Genomic DNA, 21,158 nt, shown 5'->3' with positions numbered 1-21,158 from the left:
CTCTCTCTCTCTCTCTCTCTCTCTCTCTCTCTCTCTCTCTCTCTCTCTCTCTCTCTCTCATGCATACATGTACTCGATTCTCTCCCCCCCCCCCTTGTTTCCCCCTCCATTCCTTTCAAGGAAAAGTCAGTGACCATAGCAAGCAAATTCTATATCTGAGCATTCCTACTGAACTGTTGTCCTTTTGAGGAACAAATCAGTGGAATGTGTGGTGAGTGAGTGCGACATCCACGGCGTGTTCTCCTCCCCTGTTGTCCCCCAGATCCCCGAGCAGTGGCAGTCGCTCGAGGGGAAGACGGTGGTGATCAGCTGCTGCTGGGACAATCCAAGGCTCCACACGAACATGGTGCCCTTCATGTACTCGCAGCTGGGAAAGAACAGTTGAGTATCGACTGGTTGCTGCCTTCTCGGGCGGTTCTTTGTAATTGGTTCTCTTCCAAAATGAACATATTGTACGGAAATGCCGTCATTGAGAGAATGAACTACAGTGGCTGCTGGAGTTATGTTAACATCGGTTTCACTTGGGACATGCAGGTGGCGCAATTTATGGGACCTGTGATGTAATCTTGGTCTTTCTGTTCATGTGTCTGGAAAACTGTGTAGTTACGCTGTGTGGGCAGTGGTCAAAGGTTGGCATGCCATACTGTCGTTGACTCGCTAATTGCTTGTGCTTGGTGTTTTTATGAACTTGCAGTATTGTCAATTTGCTTGCAGTGTTCATTTATTTATTTATTTTGAAGCCAGGAGAAGTATTCGAGTGCACTGTTGGCACGTGCCTTTATTGTCGTCACTTTCTTTGCAGACATGTCATCATTGGTGCAGTCATTGGTCACGGAGGACAGCAAACCTACGAAAAGGTGCGTTGCCTAAGGGCTGTTCAGTACTTCTGTTTGTCATGTGGATTGTCATGCGGATTGTAATGACAGTAATCCAAGGGTTAAACCTGAGGATGCTCTTGTAGTATTGTTAACTTCAAGGTGATATGAGAGCACACTGGTCTCAGAAACTTTTTTTTTTTTGCTTTCCAACCAATCTGGATGTAACTGTATGGGCTTGTTCAGTTCTTTAGCTGATTTTAAATATCCGGTTAGTTTTGACGTTAGGCATTTAGCTTCCAAGATAATTAAAAATATTTCTTGATTGTTCCTGAGAACAATGTAAAAAACACTAACCAAGAAAAAATTACCAGCAAGGCATGAACAGATGCCAGAAGTTGTGGAGAATAAAATGTGGGAAGCAGTTTTTTTTTTTTTGTTTTGCAATCACATACAGGTTTACATAAACTCCAACGTCTAGGTTTGAAGTACTCATGTTAACCAATAAAAATATAACGCTAATTATACAACTTCCAAAACAGAAAATGCAAAATCTGCTTCTCTTACTGCATGGTTTAAACATTCAGCTTTACGCCGCAAAAGAAATTATCTTCCTAGCAGCTGTATGAGCTGGGATGTACCTCTCGAGAATTTTCTATAGCTGCAATACCACTTGTGGCAAAAAAGGAGAAAATTATGCAAAAATTGTTGTTTTTTACCAAAACCGGGCCTGTATGCCTTTTATAAGTACTTGGTACTGTTCAAGTACAGTGTAGACCATTTATAATCTAACCGCTTATAGTGCGGGACCGAATATAACGCGGGTTTTTGTGACCACCGGTTCACCTCCCATAGAACTCGATGCATAAGCATACCGCTTAGAATGCGGTTGGCCGAAGCACAATACCGTTTATAGTGAGGTTTTCTGGCGGGACAGCTGATCGACCGGCGCAGCTGGGGCATCGTTTTAGGGTAGCAAAAGAAAAAAGAACGGATGAAATTGGCCATCTGACGCAGCGCGCACCCCTTGCTCTTCCTTAACTTCGACACACAAGGAAAGAATAGGCACCCTTTAGTTCACGCGTACGTGATAACCACAACTGACCTTGCTTGACTCACCTCGGAAGATAGCGACCCCCGTCCCCGTCCGTGCGCCGCAAGTTGTTTGTATTACGCGTGAACCGCATGGCCTGTTTTCGCACACGATTCGTGCACGTTGGCGTTGCGCGTGCTTCTTTTTCACGCTCGTGTCGACGATTTTGCGCTCGCGGTGGCTTCTTCGCGTGGAAGTGAGAGGAGCCCAACAAGCTAAGCGGCAGCACGCTTCCTTCCCTTAGTATGTGCGGTGAAATGGCTTGAACAAGGTGTACTGCAGCACTGCCTGCAGCAAAGGGGTGCCCAGTGGTGACACCTAAGGTCCCGAAGGGTGCCAAGTGGCACACCCAGACAGGCTCAAGCATGATGCACAAGTTCAGCCCCACTGTAGCATAGGGTGTAGGACGCCAGGGGCGGGCCGACAGCCGTGGATGTCATCGAGTTGCTGAAGCAGGTGACTGCTACGAAATGCGTACTGCTACGACTGCTACGACTGCTCGCAGGTGACTGCTGCGAAATGCGTAGCAGTCACTGCTGCGCATTGTGACTGCTACGAAAGAGAGGTTCTTGTTAGTGGATGCAGTGGTACCGGAGGGGCAGCAGCAGCAGCAGCGCTGTTCCCTAAAGTAGCACCCTGCAGTACCAGGTGTCGTCGCCCTTGTGTGTGCAGCCTGCGGGAGCGGGTGCTGGCCAGCGTGCAGCAGAACAACGTGCGTGAGGCGGTGGAGCTGCTGGTGCGGGAGCGGCACAAGGCCCGCAGCCAGCAGCGCCGGCCCAGCCTCTACCGCGACGTGCTCTTCCTGGCCCTGGCCACGCTCGGCAGGGACGCCCTCAACCAGAGTGCGTGAGCCTGCCCTCCCTGGGGCCATCCCTGTCGTCGGTCGATGCGCGGGCGACTGTAATTTTGCGTAACTGCTTGGGGCTCTCTTTGGCTACAATTATGGCCCGTGAGAGCAGAATGAGTGGAGCTGTACAATAGGCTGCACAGCCTATACATATATTGTTCGTTCCTTTCCTTGGGTTACCTTATTGCAATTCGGCCAATTTGTTATTCAGACTGGGGTGGGGGGTCGTCGTTCAAATTTACTTACACAATGGTGCGTCAAAGATACTTTTGTTTTAATTTCAGGGCCCCTTTGATTAATTGTATAATAATGAATAGTAAGCTACCTCTATCACTGAAAAGAATAGTATACACATCCAGTGCATCCTGCCGGTGATTACATATGGAGCGGAAACTTGGCGCTTTTCTAAGCAACTGGAAAGCAAATTTAAGTTGGCTGAACAGGCGATGGAACGAATAATGTTAGGAGTAACACTCAGGGACAGTAAACAAGCTACATGGATCGAAGAACAAACTAGAGTAGAAGATATCGTAGTTATCATATCATGCAGTGTTTCAACATGTTGTGAAAGGTGTTTTGAGTGGGTAGCAATCAAAAGAAGACATGAAAAAGCTCAACCGAGGTGAATGTTTACCACGGTAGCCGTTGAACACTCACGCAAGTAAGATTTCATACTTGTGCAGCGAAAAATGGCGTGCAAATGCTTTATAGAGGACTGCAGTGCCAGTGCGCGCAGGTGGCAAGAAAGTGTGACATTATTTAATGCTTCCTGCGATCTTAAACCAGGGGTGAGACAGCTGCGCATATTGCGCACTTTTGATACAATTCTGTTTTCCTGTGCCAGGCTGCTCCAAAAGCATAAAAATTGCTTAAATTGTGCCAAACTGCTCCAAAACGGCTTGAGAGGCAAGGATTTTAGCACCGGTGTCAGATTCGGTGGGAAAAAAGGCCGAGTGGACAACATGGTTTTCCAACAAGCCCAAGTGGTGCTGTTTTTTGCTGGGATAAGGTGATCATCTTGGTATTGTTAGGTCAGCTGAACACCTGTCTTGTGCCTTTCGGTCACCGCTATTATTGTTGCTCGCTCGCAAGCGCACAATTGACAGAAGAAAAAAAAAAGACTGTGAAACGAAGCAAACTATAGCTTCTGAAGCGTGATTGGCTTTCCGGCTGCGTCTGCAGTAATGGCCTTCCTGGCTGGGCATTGCTATGGCAACAAAAAGCGTGGCTGTTCGGGGAAGCGGCTGCTGCGTATTTCAAGTGTTCAGTGTGCAGGGGTGGAACAGCTGCGCCATTTGCGCCATTTGCGCCATTGAGCGCCAAACTCGTTTATCAGCGTCCCCTGCGCCGTAGAGCCCACATTGAGCTGTGAGGTACGACCGCCTTGATGCCCCGTGCCAGGAAACTTGGCTGAAGCATCGTGTTTCCGGTTTCAATGCATTTATGGTTTCGGTTTCATCGAGGTTATGAGCGGCTATGGAACTTGGCTTTTGCTGCGCTGTAATGCCACAGGCACTACGCACCTTCTTCGTCTTCCCTTTAGATGTATTTGTGCCGCATTTGCACGGTTTTGTTTGCTGGTGCCGGCCACTGCCCCCTAATCAATTGAAAATGACCAAAAGTGAGCGAAATGTTTTTGTGTCACATCGCACACACGTAGAAAACAGAATAGCATCCGTGTGAAAGGTTGTAGTTTATTGAGGGCCGACTAAATTGTCAATTTAGTCGGCCATTTTTGACGACCATAGCTGCATGTATTCTTGGATGATGTGCTCTCACATGTTCAATCGGTTCGCCTTTGTTCGCCTGTTCAATCGGTTCGCTTGTGAACTTCAGGATTAGCTTTGCTTATGTGGAGGGCGGTCCAGCATTAATGATGCCCTCTAACTGCTCTCGTTACGTAGTCTCCGGCGTACGTTCGTCGAATCTCGGATCCCCGCTACGGGCGAAGACAAAGCTATGTTCTGCTTTTCATGCACTGAAACCGCTGTTTGGTGGAAAAAATTAAAGCAGATGCCTTGTCTTGGAGTGCCACCGTGAGTTTAGGGTGCCTCGATTCACGTGCACCCGCTGCACTGCGGTGCTGGCATCGAGGCACCCTATGTGAGTTCGCTGAACACTGCCGTCTGCCAGACATGAAGCGCGGTCTGTTATCTGACTCCATTGTCTCTGCGTGATAACGGTGATAACGCAGTGTACTCACTGCAGCCAAAGGTGTACTCACTGTACTCACTGCAACCTGCAGTGTACTCACTGCAGTACACTGCAGTGTACTCACTGCAACCTCCGCATATTGTAGCTGGGTCCGAAGGCAGATAACTTCGCTTATTGTAAATTTTATACCTAGTACAAGAACTGCGTCCCTGGTTCAGAGTAGGTTCGAGTGCACACAAGGTAAAACACCAAATATAGTAGATAAATAGATAAAACTTAATTGGCAGGGTGTTGGCACAGCAGCCTGTGCCAGCTCCTTGCCAAACGCCCTTCTGGCTGCTCCAAGCCTGCTACAAAAGGCAATTTTGCCTGCTCCGAGGACTGCTCCCAAACCCATGTGCCCTGCTCCACCCCTGAGTGGGCTTCGCCGATCTTTTCTCTGGTTCAGGTTACGCGTTCAGTTGGATTCTCGTTGAGTAACTTTATCTGTTGTGGTGCCCAACAGTGACGCTAAAGCGGGGATAATGTTGAGAACATGTGCCAGATTATGGGAAGTTGCACGGCTCTAAAGGAGTCCATTGAAAACAACGTGGAGCCGACTTCGCTGTGACTTGTATTTGAGTATGAAATGCAGTGCGTGCGTCTGCAATCAGGGTTTGTGAAGTGAACCTTTGGACTCTTTGCGATGTTATAAGACGTTCAGTTATTGCTGTGCTCAACAGCATGCTCGCAAGCCTCGGGAATCCAACGATCGACACTTCAGGATTAAGTTGCGGAGCACACTGCATCCCTGCAAGGTGTGTTGGGGCATTTCCGCCTGATAGGAAGACTAGTTACACAAGTAATGTACATGAAGTGAAACTGAACGCCAAAAGCAACGTTACTTAAATTATGGTTGGGGTGAGCGTGCGCTTCAGGGATTGAAATGGTGCAACGGCAGCCACGTCGCTTTGTGCAAAATTTGCCGTGGCTCTACACTCGTTCGTTCAATGCAGTCAGGTATTGCACAAATAATAATTGCAGCATTCAAATGATCGACTGTGGTGTTTTTCAACTTAAAAACGCTTCTATGCATACAGACTCAGTACAATCTAAGAAGTTTGCAAGAACGGAGTGCAGTTCGTACCTTGCGATACTCTGTTAAAAATCCTTTCTCTAATAGTTACCTAACTGTTATGTGTATTTTAAACTGATTCGAAAGGGTACTTCTCCCCCAAAGTTGCTGCAAATTTTTTTTTTAGGGTCCTAAGATGACGCATAAATGTTGTGAACTGTTCCAAATAGAGGTTATTTTGTCTGCTCTAAAATCGAAATTTTGCTGCTCCAAAAACTGCTCCCAGATCTGTTTGGACTGTCTCACCCCTGTTAAACAAATGAATGTGTGCTCTGCAGCAATCCTCCATCGGCAATGATGCTTTTTGCAGTTGGCATTTGTCTTGAGAGTGCGATTGTGCAAAACTATGTTTTTAGGAGCTTGGAGAGGAAGTACTGCTTGACGTTGAAGAGGTGTGCACTCACGAACGGCGCAGTGCTGTCGATTTTACCGTTGGCTACAGCACCCCACCTACTGAGTACCAGCAGCAGAAAGAAGAAAGCGTCCGCTGGCGGAACAGTGCTATGAAACACAAGGAAGGTAGCTTAATTGCTAGAATGGATTAAACTTGCGGCGAGTACACTGGTGTTTTTTCGTCGTAAACGATGTTGCACAACTTGGGTAAGTTTATGCACGAAGCAGCGGTGGCGAAGCAATGTTGTCGAAGTCCCTGGCCGCACCTTATGTTCAGAGGAGCTTCGGCGCGGGTCTAAATGAACTTAGGACGCTCGCAATCTTGCAGCTGTTTTAACATTGTGGTAAAATCACTCTTTAAGCTCGCTTTATGTTACCTCGCACAAACAACGTTGCTTTACACACATGCCACTGGTTCCTTTGAACCACCTTGGTTTGGACACTCGGGGTGAAGCCGCTGCAAAGTTGAGTGTTCTGCCAGCAGATGACCTTTTAATGGAAGGTCTACACACGGCGCCACCAACTTTATTTGACAGCTTTTTGAGCCGCTGTGTCCACACCTAAAAGTACACCTTACATCGTGGCCCTAGGGGTGGCTTCGGTCCTGTCTGCTGTAGACCGCAGAGGCAAACACTGCACTGCAACAGCATCACTTGAAGTAGCCGGAACTGCACCCTTTGCCTATTCTTCTGGAGAACGAGGGGCTGAAATGTGAGCATGCACTTCAAGGCTCAGAGGACACATCTTTCAACAAACTTTTATTGGGCCTTCCAGTTACCCTTACGCGACGTGAGAAATGTCCTGCACGTTACCTGAACATTGCTGAAAAAGAAAAGGGTTTTCTCGGACGTTTCTTGTAATCAAATGTTTCGATTTTGTACATGTCTGGTTCAATGGAATGTCGTTATTGTGTCGGTGTATTACCGAAAAATTATGAAAAATTATGAATCTGCAATGTTCACAGAAGCACTGAATATACCGCCCCTATTCTGTATTTAGTAGTTCCAGTGTGCCAAGCAGCATTGTGGCACTTAGATGTTTAACTCCCGTTTTCTTTCTCCCCCCCTCCTACCTGCCCCTTCCCACCCCCATGCCTGCTACAGACATGTTCTACCGTGACTACATAAAGATCTACGAAGAGCTGGCCGCCAAGCGTTCTGCACTGTTCAAGTGTGACAAGTACCCCTCAGTGCGTGCAATGCTGTGCCGCAAGTACTTCCGAGACCTGGAGCTGAAGCCCTTCGCCCTGACCTGATGCTCTGTGCCACTGTGGCATCATCGAGGGTAGCAAACCCAAGAACGCTGTGCCTGGCTCCATTGGTGGGCGGTCCGACTCCCTCACCACAGAACGGGCGGTTGTTTTTTTGCGCCGTAAAGTTACGATCAAGCTAGTACATTGGACTGTTGTTGACTTTGCCGGAAAGAAAAAATGTCTTGCTTTGTTTCTTTTGTTGTTATGTAGCGAATGTAGTTTTGTTGCAAGGTTGCTATGCCCTCCTGAGCAATGTCAAATGAGCCTTTATCAAGAAAGAAAGCGTCGTCTTATTTATACACTAATAGGCAGTTTAACGATTGCTTTCTGGCTTCCGTTGCGCTCCTTTCCCTTCTTGTGCAGTGCATAGGTGTACACTGAAACTTTTAAAGAGAGAGAAAAAAACTTGTCAAAATGTGCCACAAAAAGGTGGGGCAATGCCCCACCTAGGTGAGAGCTAGCTCTGTGAAATTATTGTTGATAAAGGTTTTTTAGTAACAGATAGTGAGCACGCTTGTCTATATGCTAGTGCATTTTCCCCTTTTCTTTGAACCAATCAAAACTCAGTCCCCCCCCTCCCCTCCCCCATTTTTTAACCTTTAATTTGTGCCAGGGGTTGGTAGGTCTCGCTTTTTTTCTTTTTTTATCAAGTCGCATCTGTCGTGTGCTCAGATATTCGACATCGATGAAGAGTGATCTCGGAACGTTGTGGAAAGCACTTTACGCTGCGTAGTGTGTCCTCCTCCTCCTTTCTGATGCGACAGGGCTGCAATGGGACACCTCTCTTCAGCCATCAGGGGTTAGGGCAGCTGGCGTATGTAGTATGTGGCCAGTGGTGTGCAATGTGTGTTACCTGCGTGTTTCCCTTAGGACCAGTTTAGCCGACACGTGTGCCGTTGTTGCTGTTGAACTGGCACGGTTGTCTTCATCGGACGCTTGTTGAACCCACTCTGCTCATGCGTGCGCGCATGCCAACACCTACCATACTTGTGACTGTTTAACATTACAGCTACACTTGTATTATAACACACTATACACTGCATTGCATGTATACATATATAAATATATATATACATATACACATATATTATATATATACTGATATGTTTTTTTATGAAGTTTAGTAAAAGGGTTATGGAAACTGTTGGCCTCATCTTTGACTCTTGTTTGGTTTTTCCTTATTTCTTGTTTGCTGCCTAAATAATGCGGCCTGCCACTGAATTTGGCCTTTTGAAAGCATGAATAATGCTACAAACTAAGGTTCAATGCCAATTCCTGATTGGACGGCAACGTTGCATTGCCATGCAGCAAGGAAGTGTAACACTGCATGGCTACAAAATGTCTCTGGAAGAATTTCCAATGGAGGATGGTACATTCTGGGAACAACTAGTGGGCTGCATCGGGGAACACAACAGTGCACTCGCACAAGTCAACCTAATGACCCACACACTGAGCCTTGCCGAGGTGTCAGTGATGCTAAGGTTGAGAAGGTGGGAGTAGGTTGCTAGCGGTGGCATTAGAGCTTTTGTCGTGCTTGATTTATTGCAACCTGTCGCTGTAATTCGTAATTCTGCACAAGTTTTTGTTCTACTTAAGAGCTTCCTCTGTTTACTGGGATGCACCTTTTCGGTGCGTGCATCACTCGCAGAGTGCTTGAAAAAGAAAAGGTTTGATAGGGCCTCCTATTTTCATCTCAATTATGAACCAGCACATCTGCTCACATAAACACATTACGCGGTCATTTATTGTGCCTTGCCAAGCAAGGCAGGTGCTCACGTGTGCAGATGCTCCTGCAAGAACGCGTAGGTGATAATCGAAGGGTCGAGGACTGCTTCGGAGGCAGCATTTGAAGCCAGTGAGGGAGTATGTGTCGCCGGGCAGAGAAACCCGTTGGTAAAACAAGTGCTGGTGATTTGGACGAGTGTAAAATCAGTCCTTTGGGCAGTATAACTGGGGCCAGGTGGTGTTGTCAAGGGTGAGAGCACAACTCTTGTTGCAGGAGGAGTAAACGCGGCACTTGGGCGTCTTGGTAGTTTCACATGTTTCAACCCCTGCTGCTGCTGTCGTCGTTGCCGCAGAAGGAGGCACCGTTGGTCTTGGAGTTGTCGCGAGGGCTGTGCTCGCCAGTGCGTCTCTTATCGCTCTCAGCAGGGGGTTCTTCCCTCCTCCGCACGCTCCGGAGAAGTCGTCCGTCTCAATGGACCATGCCATGACGCCGGCTAGACCCAGGGAATGGGCAAGCTGCACCTGCCGCGTACGGAAGGCGATATATGACTGTTAACATTCGCGTCACAAGCAAAAAATATTCAATCCTTCTTTTTTTCAGTGCCAAGTTTCTAAGAGCATCACTTGCAGTTGTACAAGCCTCCTCTTTTTATGTATTTTAGTAAAGAGAGAGAGAGAGGGCTCTTTATTGGAAAAGCAGAGAGGTTTGCCGGCATTTACAGTCGCCTACATGCTTCTCTGCTGTGGGTTGAGGATGGGGGAAGAAAAGGCCCAAGAAAGAGCTGGGCAGGAAAGAAAAAGAAAAAAAACTGTCGTGGACTTGGCGCAGTAACTGACTTACATGCATATTTTTGTTCTGAGCTTGGGCCACATAATTTACAATTTTGAAATTAGGCCAATTTCATGCTTCTCTGTGCTCAAACTGTGTGCGAGCAAAGCAGGTAACCTTAATTCATGCCAATGCAGCTGCAGCTTGCCACCGGCTTTGTACACTGACCTGACATGTGTGTGTGAGTGAGTGAGGGACAAGCCAGCTGGCGATGGGGCCGACGGAGTGGTGAACCTTATTTCGACGTTTCGACTTCAGCCAAGTCTTCTTGCGGGGATATATAAATATATATATAATATATCACACACACACACAAAGTAAAAGTACACTCTTCGGAGACTTTATTTCAACTTTTCGACCTGAGACAGGTCTTCTTCAGGAGAAGACCTGTCTCAGAATAAAGTCTCCGAAGAGCGTACTTTCACTTTGTGCATACTTATTTCAACGTTTCGACCTTTACTCTTTTGTTACCACGCCTATTCAAATCGATCACCGGTGATCGATGATTTATATTGCCTATTTCGAGATGTTGTAGTCGTTTCACGTACACCTAATTCGGCCAGTGGTTAGTCTAGGCACTGCACTTTTAGAATCAGTTTAAATTTTCCCGCTCCGGCGACAATGAGATTTTTGACGGCGTTTTTTGCCAGCTGAGGTGCGTGTTTTTGAGGAAGGGGGCGTGGCTGCTGCACTTGCAAATAAGCACACCGCTCGTGGTTAGGCTGCATTACCATAATTTTTTTTTATCAAAAGGCTCCTGGCAAGTCAAGTGCCAAATAATGTCAGCTTGTAAAATGTCAGCTTGTAAAATGTCAGCTTTGTAATCCGACAGCGGTGAGAGGTGATAATTACTTGAAAATGACACCAGCTGTTCACTAGTGATCTTTGGTTCAGAGAAAGGGTAGCTAAATTCTGCCAAAGCTTATTTGTGATGGTCCCCCACATGTCTAGTAAGTGTGCCTGGTATTTTCTGCCAGTTTCAAACAGTTTCGGTTTCGTTTTTATGTTGCGAAATTCATATTTGGCGCTACCGTGCCGTTGCCAACTACAAGGTCATTTGCCGTGGCGCCTCCGTTGCCCGCTACTGTTCCTCGAAACAAGCATGCCGCTTGTGCTTCCACTTTAGCCACGCCTTACTTCTGCGATAACAGCTTTCGCTGAAAGTTGAAAGATAACACCGAGTCGGTGGATATCAGTTCAGGCGAGGAGAACGCTTCCAATCGGCCTTGAACACGGCCAGCTGCTCACTGGCCAGTTTCGTTTTTGTCCGAGGGTATTTCCAGGGGCGGTATTCTCGTGTTTTGTCCCTTTTGCGTCCCTTTCAAAAGTGTCCCTTTTGGCGAGTCCTGATTGGCTAAAAGCAAACAACCGGAAGTGACGTAACCCGAGCGCGGCAAACCTACTGTTAACTTTTCTTCATGCTGCCCACGTCCACTGCTTAACCGGAAGTACGTCACGATGAAAGGGACGCAAAAGGGACGTTTTCAAAAGGGACAGTTACAAGAATACCGCCCCAGAAGTCTAGTTTCGCTTCTTAGTAGAGCTGTCTATTGTGAAAAAGTCTCCGACAGCCTTGTAATTGTTTATTTTCGAAATTGTTCAGTGGCGCTGCAATGTAGTAGGCTCGTAGTGCTGAACTCACTTCATAGCACGACGGCGCCTTGGTGAAAGCTTGCTAGGTACGATTCTGGTGCACCGTACCTTATTCCTGCAAGCAGTGCTACCATAGCGAGTCAGAACGTGATAATAAACAGCAAATTAAAGTTCTGACTGATAAGTGATGATCAGAACGTCAACAAGCATCAACTCCAAGCGGATTTTTTCGCATCGCCTGCTTGCCTTCAATATTTTGCTGGTCATAATCATTGACAAGGTGTTTTACATCACGTGGAGGCTAATTGGGGCCTTTAATGATGTCGAACCACCAGATTTCTTCCAGAGAACCATCCAAAATAGCAAAATTTGAAGTCGAGGTTAGGCTTCGCTGCAAGGCTCGGGCACCACGCGTGCTAACATCTGACAAATTGTACCGCGCAACTCAATTTTTTTTCTAGGACGGGTTTTTGAAATGTTTACCTACAAAATGTATATTCTAAATTTTTTCTACTGCTGGTGGTCTATTACACCCAACTTCCTATTTTTTGTTTTCTTTAACAAATTGACAAAAAATTCAAATTTGATCATTTTTTTCGCAATCATTATTCATGAAAACATTATTAAAACTGGTGTCGATGTAAAGCGCGTGAAATCATCTGCATTTTATGTCACTGCAATGTGCGCCTAACCAATATGTATAGCACAGAAAAAATGTTTTGTTAGACCCCTCAAAAGTGGTCAATTTCCCGCGGTAAAGAAAGAGTTAAACAGGTCTTCTTCAAGAGAAGACCTATCTTCGGTCGAAACGTTCAAATAAAGTCTCCGAAGAACGTACTTTTCTTTGTGCGTATTCCTGCAGCAACTAAGGACTATATATATATATATATATATATATATATATATATATATATATATATATATATATATATATATATATATATATATATATATATATATATATATATATATATATATATATATATATATATATATATATATATATATATATATATCATAAGCCTGGTTGTGCCCACTGCAGGACGAAAGCCTCTCCCAAAGATCTCCAGCCATGTCTATCAAGTGCTAGCTGAGTCCATGCTTTCCCCCCAAATTTTCGTAGCTTATCTCTCCATCGAGTTCTCAGCCGAGCCCTATTCGCCGCGAGCTCGACATGTAGGTGGCGACAGCGTCGCGCTGCTAGTGTGGATGCTCCGCTGAGCGGCCCGTAAGAATACACACTGTGGGCGCGCTTCGTGCTTTTTTCTCGCCGTATGTGCGCACGAAAGGTGCAAACAAGAGTGGTATGCTGTAGTTCGGTTCCCCAACGTTCAATGTATAGCATGGAAGCGGCAGTCAGTTTTCATTACTACGCCAAAAAAACGCGATGACTCATCGGGAATCTCAGAATGGGCGTAATTGTGATAATGAACTTGTACGCTGTGGCTCGTAGCAAGCTCGATCTTTCCAGACTATGGCTTTGAGCCTTCAATAAAAGCATAAATAGAAACAAATCAGGAAGTCTCGATCTCTCAAATTCAGTTTACAACGGCAATCTCAATCGCTTTCAATGGTAGCATGACGCATTCTTGCATTTATGGGATTCCCTGAAATGGTAACACTACCTAACTGCCCCGAAATTCTTTCTAAGAGCTTACGATATTTTTGCGTGTTCAAAAGGCAACATAAAATTCGAATTTTGATCGGCGCAGAGATATGAATGTAACCGCTCTAACGGGTCTTTTAAATGAAATTTTAGCGACTCTGAAATAAGGTTTGATGAATAACGGTTTCAGATCACTTATTTACGGCTTTCGTCGCAAGTGAACTTGCGAATTGAATTGTCAACGCACGCTGTACAATCAACATCTCATGTTTAGCTAAGTTTTCGCAAAGTGACAAGCAGGTTTACAGTGTGCAAACCAAGCTTCTGGGACCTCACAAAGAGTACAAACTTTTTGTTACGGCTGCTCTGTTGACCATTTGCGTTCCTTTTAAAATCTAACAGGTGCCTGCAACAGCGAGATGTGTTTGCATTCCTGCGTACAAGGTCGCTTACGAACCCTAAAGATGGTAATAAATGCGCTGTTGCAGATGTAGTAAAACATTTCCTTTTTATTTCTCGTTGCAAATCAGCGCAACGGGTTCCCAGAAACTACTTTGTTTTGCAAACTGAATATCGCCTTTGTCTTGGCATTTAATTCTTGAGGATTGGTTAAAAAAAATGAAATTCTGTGCATTTCTTTTTTTTTTTTTTTCGGGAAGAGGGGGGGTCCTGCCAACGTTGCAAGAGCAGCGAGAAGAGAACGCATGTAACGCGAAAAGCCAAACTATGGTTATCAGTATTACTTACAATCGAAACTACACTGGGCGTCGATCGTGTTCTGTAGCGGTGAAAAAGCAGTACTTTAACACATATTTTCAAAACTGATTAACCCCCCCTTTTGGTCCGAGATTGTCCCGGAATTGTGGCTCGCCTTTTTCAAAATTGTATTGAAAGCAAGCATTGTGGGAGAAAATTAAAAAAAAAAACAGCGAGTCATGGCACACACCCCTCACACATGTGGGCAATTAACGTGCATTATATTACGCGTTTTCTTCTCTTTCTTTAAACTTAGGTCCACCTTAAGAGGTTAAAACGTGACCATATTAGTCATTTGGTTAGGCTGAGTGAGACACGTTTCTGGACAAGGTAATTCATGTCGGATTTTATAATGATATATATGAAAATGACTCACGAAATGCCACATGACAGGCGCAAACTCAAAACTGCTTAATTTTACCGAACAATCCCCCCTAAATACTCTTGCGCATCCATAGAAACGTATTATACGTGCCCGGTAATGTATGGGCGATAGCACACGGGTCGTGTGCAGTGTAAATGTTTTTGTTTGTTTTTTCTTTCTATAAGGACACAGCGCAATTTTACAGAGGTGTGGAATTTGCACGCGTATGCACAGGTCTTGTCGCTTCTTACCCGTTTCGCGTACTAAACTTTTATCCTTTAAATAATCACCACGCCACCTTCAAAAAGCACCCTTCGACGTTCCCGAAACGGCAGACGACTGCACTCAACAATAAGAAAAGTACAATGTGTGGAAGCAATGTTTATAACACGTTTCACACTCAAGCGGTGACCACGGCGAAGATGTTTCGTGGAATTAAACCAGCGCATTAACCCCCAACAGCCGCTGATTATTGCGTTTCTAGAGGAAATGCGCAAGCAGAGGTAACTATGTCATTGCTTACAGCCAAACGAGCACACATATTGGTTTTTTTTTTTGTCGTGTGCAGCACGCGTCTTGCGCCGCACGCAACGTGAAAAAGCAGACGACGCGAGAGCGCCATCCACACTAGGAGCGGTTCGTCCCGCCGCCGCCAGGGGCCGACTGTGTTCGCGCTCGGGGCGAATTGCATTTTCGGTCTATTGGCAGCCACTCTGTTAAACGGATGGTCGGCCTGTTGTCCCTCATTCGCATGACGCTACCCGCCCATGCCCATTTCCTTCGCTTAATTTGAACTAGAATATCCTCCGCCTTAATCTGTTCCCTAATCCATGCGGCTGTTTTTCTATCCCTTGGCATGACCCCTAGCATTATCCATTCCATGACCCGGTCTTAGTTTCTCTTAAAATGAGACCCCAAGTTTCTGCCCTGTAAGTGATTACTGGATGAATGCATTGATTAAATACACCCTTCGGGTAATTTCTCGTTCATGGTTTAAATGAGCAGCTATGACTTGCCCAAGGTATTCGGCTACCGTTTCCAAGACTTGGTTACCTACCTTAAAGTCATGTGTCTTGGCATACTGACTGGACATTACCTTGGATTTCCTCATGTTTATTTTCAAGCCTGCAGTCATATTTTCGGAGAAAAATTGGCAAAGCATGTGCTGCAAATCCTGGCTGCTTTGACTGAACACGACCATGTCGTCTGCAAACCTTAGGTGATAAATATTCGTCATTGATTTGCACCCCGAATTTCCTCCACCTAAGCTTTCTGAAAACACCCTCCAGGCAGGCTGTAAATAACTGTGGGGACATATATATATATACAGAAATAAGGATTGGCAGTCAAGAATGCCAAGGAAAGCAAAGGGGAGGATGCGGTAGGTCGTTGAAAATAGATAAAGAATTTTTTTGAAAGAAAGAAAGTGGAGAAAAAATGCCCGCCGGGTGGGATCCGAACCCACGACCTCCAGTATACCGGTCCGGTGCGATGACCACTACGCTACCGGCGGGGCTGTTTTTCCCCTCCACTTTATCGGGTATTTATGTTAAGGGATTTTTGCTGCCTGCGCTTGGGGGTGGTAGCCAGCGCCACTCGGACTACTCGGGGTGAAGGGGACCTTCTTTTTAACCCCCGGGCCGTGACTCGAGTGTCTACGACATGTCGAGAGTGGTCGACCAGCGTTGAACCCTCTTAAGCTCTCTATGGCACCAAGACTGCCAGAACAGAGGCCCTCGCTATGCATCGAATCAGAATAGGAAATGAGGGGCAAAACGGGGCAAAACGGGGGCAAAAAAGAAGGCCCCCATCACCCCGAGTAGTCCGAGTGGCGCTGGCTGCCACCCCCAAGCGCAGGCAGCAAAAATCCCTTAACGTAAATACCCGATAAAATGGAGGGGAAAAACAGCCCCGCCGGTAGCGTAGTGGTCATCGCACCAGACCGGGATTCTGGAGGTCGTGGGTTCGGATCCCACCCGGCGGGCCTTTTTTCTCCACTTTCTTTCTTTCAAAAAAATTCTTTATCTATTTTCAATGACCTACCGCATCCTCCCCCTTGCTTTCCTTGGCATTCCTGACTGCCAATCCTTATTTCTGTATTATTTCCGCGAGCCCCTCATTTCCCATACTGATTCGCTATATATATATATATATATATATATATATATATATATATATATATATATATATATATATAAAACCAAAGGTCTATACGAAATGTATTGTCGGTCAAGCAAAAGTGCGAGCTACAGAAAACAACTTGTAGCTTGTTTATAAAAACCATTCAGTTTTTTCTGTGGTTTTAACAGATCAATCAAAAGATGTTGTGTTGAGACTTTGCTGTGGTGCACTGCGTGGCTGCATGATGACTTCAGCATAGTTTGGCATATAGTTCTACAACAGTGAAAAGTGAACAGTAATAATCCTCCTCATCTGCAATTGTTTTGAAACGTTGTGACATCGCAAACCAAGGAACGCTTGCGGCTCTTCATTGAAGATTTTCAGCTGTGGTATTTTTGCCTTCGTGTCAAGTACAGCATAATGCTATTCTACTGTACAATAGAATAGTGCATTGCCATCGCGGCTGCTTTGAGAAAACTTAAGTCGTATAAGCCGCAGGAAGTTGTAATTCTGACTGACTCAAAAGCAGCACTACAACTTTTGCAGCGTGGGATCCCCACGAAAAAGGACTGTCAGCGTTCCTTACGGCTTGTGCAAGAACTTAGCAGCAAGGGTTTCAATGTGCGGTTTCAATGGATTCCATCCCATGTTGGCGTCAAGGGCAATGAGACCGCTGATCAGATGGCATGGAGTGCGCTTCAATTTGCACCGACAGTTAAAGTTTCCCCCAATCACTGGAACGACTTAAGGCGAACAGTGGCCGAACATTTAAAGTCTCTAAGAAATCCCTCTCACCAGCCTTGCGTCACAAAGGGGCTTACAAGATCGGAGGCAACATTGCTGTACCGCATCCGAACGGGCTCAGCGAAGACCACAGCATGGCTATTCAAGGTGGGCCTCGTGCGATCGCCTCTGTGTTCGTCATGTGCAGTGATAGGGGATGTACACCACTACGTATGTGTTGCCCAGAGCATGATGTCGAGCGGACTGCAATGCTTTCAGCGATTCGAAAGCTGGCAGCCCCACACAGCACTCTGGACCAAATCGTCTTTCCAAGGGGACATTGCAATGGATGCTGCGAAGAGACGTGTCACGCCTTCTCCTAAGCTTCCTTGCGGAGACGGAGCTGGCAAACTTGTGGTAAAAGGACACTACCTTTGGCTAATTAGGAGGAGCTTGGGCGGAGCGATTGCCGGCATATCCAGCCAGGCTAACGCCGCCTGATCCCACAACCACCACCAATATTGTTACTAGTATATACCAGTAACAGGAATATTAGGCCGGTGGCATGCTGCAGCTGCATTGGGCAGAATCAAGGTGACCTGTGCCTTCTCTATCAGCAGGGAATGCATGTAAATGTAAAAAAAGGATTGGTCGCTGGTCCGCCCTGCAAAAGTAGATAGATGTCCACCAGCAAACCTGTTGTGAGCCATTACAAATGGTGATGGAGGAGGGTATGAAATGTTTCTCGTCGTCTCGGCAGGCTTGTTGCTTGCGCTCGGCTAGTGTCACTACAGATAAGGGTACAGAGTATAGATGGTATTCGTTGAAAAGTTTAGCGGTCAATTTCTTCGCTTGGCAACACTGGAAACGGCCACAGACATGGCCGATGCGCCACGGACATGGACAAGTGCCGCCATCCCGTGGAGCCCGACGTAACGAGTCACGGCGCACTCACACGGCTGCATGGAGGAGAAGAGGGGTGCCTAATCTGGGGGCCGTGTGCGCAACGTCGCCTAGCAACAGACTCTTGGCCACAGATATGGCGGCGCATTCCCAATGTTGCCTGCATGCATTCCACGCCATTGAATACCGGGGGGGGGGGGGTTCGATGAAAAGGAAAAGAAATGGACTGGGGATATTATTGAGCCCATCTGGGGGCTCACCGGCATACAACCCAGTCCGGGGGGTAGGGAATATAGAAGGGGATGAATAGAATAGGGTAGAGAAAAAGGAGATAGGTAAAGAGAAAAGTTGAGGCGCCGCTCCATAGACACGCTTTTCTCCTATTGTCGCATGCCGCAGCCATGATCATTGCTCAGTTCGCATTACGTGACATTTGTTTACACTGCGATGGTTCATGGGCGCCGCCATTTTGTTGTTTATGCATTTTAGTCGGTCAACATTGGTAGGCTTAGCTTGTCCTCCCTATCCTGCGGCTGTGCACGACTGACATCGTTCCAAATGCGAATCAAAGGTAATGCATGTAACAGCATTTCAGCAGCAGCAGTGTTCCAAAGATGCCATTTTGCTGGATCTTTAGTAGTGTTGTTAACAAACGACCCAGTTGAAGTTGACGGCGAGGCCATTGTCAGTAAACTTAATTAACGGGGAAAGGGGGAGGGGAAGGTGGGGCTAGAGAAGTGAGTGGAGCCCTCTTTCCAGGGCCCCAGTTTCAGCTGCACCGACCTTTTCTCTCCGTATCAGTTCTCGCTGAGTCCTGAGGGCGTAGTTGGCCAGGGCTGCCTGCCATGTCTCTAGTGTGTTGGGTTTGTGGGTGTTCGTGGAAGAGATGCGTGGAAGATATTTGCCATCTCCACATTTTTTGTAGTGCGCGTTTGGGGTGTTCGGGAACATTCATCATCACCATCAGCATCATCACCATCATCATCACACCAACATATCTACGCCCACTGCAGGGCAATGACCTCTCCCATTAATCTCCAATTACCCCGGTCCTGTGCTAACTGCGACCAATTTATCCCCGCAAACTTGATCTCATCTGCCCATCTAACTTTCTGCCGCCCCCTGCAACGCTTGCTTTCTCTAGGGATCCACTCTGTTACCCTTAATGACCAACGGTTATCTTGCCTTCGCATTACATGCCCTGCCCACGTCCATTTCTTCTTAATTTCTACTAATATGTCCTTAACACGCGTTTGCTCCCTGACCCACTCCGCTCTCTTCTTGTCCCTTAATGTTACACCTATCATCTTCCGCTCCATTGCCCGCTCTGTCGTTCTCAATTTAAGTTGAACCCTCTTAGTGAGCCTCCAAGTTTCTGCCCCGTAGGTGAGTACCGGTAGGATGCAGCTGTCATACACTTTCTTCTTGAGGGACAATGGTAGGCTGCCATTCATTATCTGAATGTCTGCCATATGCACTCCCCCCCATTCTTATCCTTCTAATTATCTCTGCCTCATGGTTGGGATCCGGGGTCACAACTTGGCCTAAATAGATATATTCGCTTACCACTTCCACTGCCTCGCCACCTATCTCAAACCGCTGTGCTGTACCGAGGTATCATTACATTGGTTTACTGCATATTAATTTTCAGGCCCACGGTCCTACTCTGTTTGTCCAGTGCGGAAAGTATGCTTTGCAATTCGTCCCCCGAGTTACTTAGCAAGGCAATGTCATCAGCAAATCTGAGGTTACTGAGGTATTCTCCATTAACCTTTACTCCCACCTGTTCCCAATACAACGTTCTGAATACTTATTGTAAACATGCTGTCAATAACATTGGAGAGATTGTGTCTCCTTCTCTGACGCCCTTCCTTATAGGTATTTTATTGCTCTCCTTATGGAGGATGATGGTAGCTGTGGACCCATTGTAGATATCCTCTAGTATTCTTACATAATGCTCATCTACCCCCTGGTTACGTAATGCCTGGATGACTGCTGAGGTTTCGACCGAGTCAAATTATTTCTCATAATCTATGAAGGCTATATATAGTGGTTCAGTATATTCAGCGCACTTCTCTGTCGCCTGATTGATCGTGTGAATATGGTCCATTGTTGAATAGCCTTTACGGAACCCTGCTTGTTCTTTGGGTTGACTGAAATCTAAGGTTGCAGAAATTCTGTTAGCGATTACCTTGGTAAGTACCTTGTAGGCGACTGACAATAAGCTGATCGGCCTGTAATTTTTCAAGTCCTTCATGTCACCTTTCTTATGGAATAGGATGATGTTCGCGTTCTTCCAAGATTCCGGTACACTTGCGGTCATTAGGCATTGCGTATACAGGTTTGCCAGTTTTTCAAGTACAATTTCTCCGCCATCCTTCAAGAGGTCTGCTGTTATCTGATCTTCACCAGGTGCTTTGCCCCCTTTCATCTCCTTCAAAGCCTTCCTTACTTCTTCAGTCGTTACTGGTGGGATGTCTATCTCCTCTGAACTACTTTCTCGTTCGGCATTATCCTGGATGTCCCGGCTACTGTACAGATCCTTATAGAACTCCTCAGTTACTGTGGCTATTTTATCCCTACTTGTGATGGCATTGCCTTGCTTGTCTTTAAGTGCATACATCTGATTTTTTCCCACGCTAAGGCGCCTCTTCACTGCTTTCAGGCTGCCTCCGTTCTTTACAGCGTATTCGATCCTCTCCATATTATACTTCCGTATGTCAGCTGTCTTACGCTTATTGATTAACTTTGAAAGCTCCGCTAGTTCTATTCTGTCAGCTGGGGTGGAGATTGTCATGGTTTGCCGTTTCCTAATTAGATCTTTTGTCTCCTGGGAAAGTTTACCAGTATCCTGTCTAGCCATCGTGCCC

The 21,158-nt window shown here is 46.3% G+C and overlaps 2 protein-coding genes and 1 non-coding gene across 15 annotated transcripts in view; 2 read left to right on the top strand and 1 right to left on the bottom strand.

Moving 5' to 3' along the window:
* Crag (DENN domain-containing protein Crag) overlaps positions 1–8,821 on the top strand; it is an 80,148-nt gene extending 71,327 nt beyond the window's left edge. For all 11 annotated transcript variants that reach the window (XM_077699204.1, XM_077699199.1, XM_077699203.1 and 8 more), the window contains 4 exons: positions 263–380; positions 803–857; positions 2,581–2,750; positions 7,520–8,821. In XM_077699204.1, the coding sequence (XP_077555330.1) occupies positions 263–380; positions 803–857; positions 2,581–2,750; positions 7,520–7,671 (495 nt within the window). In that variant the 3' untranslated portion in view covers positions 7,672–8,821. The remainder of the gene's footprint in view (positions 1–262; positions 381–802; positions 858–2,580; positions 2,751–7,519) is intronic.
* Positions 8,822–8,940: 119 nt separating this feature from the next.
* Positions 8,941–21,158, bottom strand: part of LOC144169839 (chitinase-3-like protein 1) — an 82,879-nt gene continuing 70,661 nt past the window's right edge. For all 3 annotated transcript variants that reach the window (XM_077699216.1, XM_077699218.1, XM_077699217.1), the window contains exon 9: positions 8,941–9,915. In XM_077699216.1, coding sequence (XP_077555342.1) covers positions 9,598–9,915 — 318 coding nt within the window. In that variant the 3' untranslated portion in view covers positions 8,941–9,597. The remainder of the gene's footprint in view (positions 9,916–21,158) is intronic.
* On the top strand, positions 16,453–16,525 carry Trnap-ggg (transfer RNA proline (anticodon GGG)). The gene has a single exon. It is a non-coding gene; the product is annotated as a tRNA-Pro (tRNA).

The sequence above is a fragment of the Haemaphysalis longicornis genome, unplaced genomic scaffold (genome assembly GCF_048455015.1).
Source record: "Haemaphysalis longicornis isolate Haplotype H1 unplaced genomic scaffold, Haemaphysalis longicornis Haplotype H1 scaffold_2, whole genome shotgun sequence".
NCBI lineage: Eukaryota > Metazoa > Arthropoda > Arachnida > Ixodida > Ixodidae > Haemaphysalis > Haemaphysalis longicornis.
Note: the sequence above shows the minus strand (reverse complement) of the source record. Positions and strands in the feature narration are given on the sequence as shown.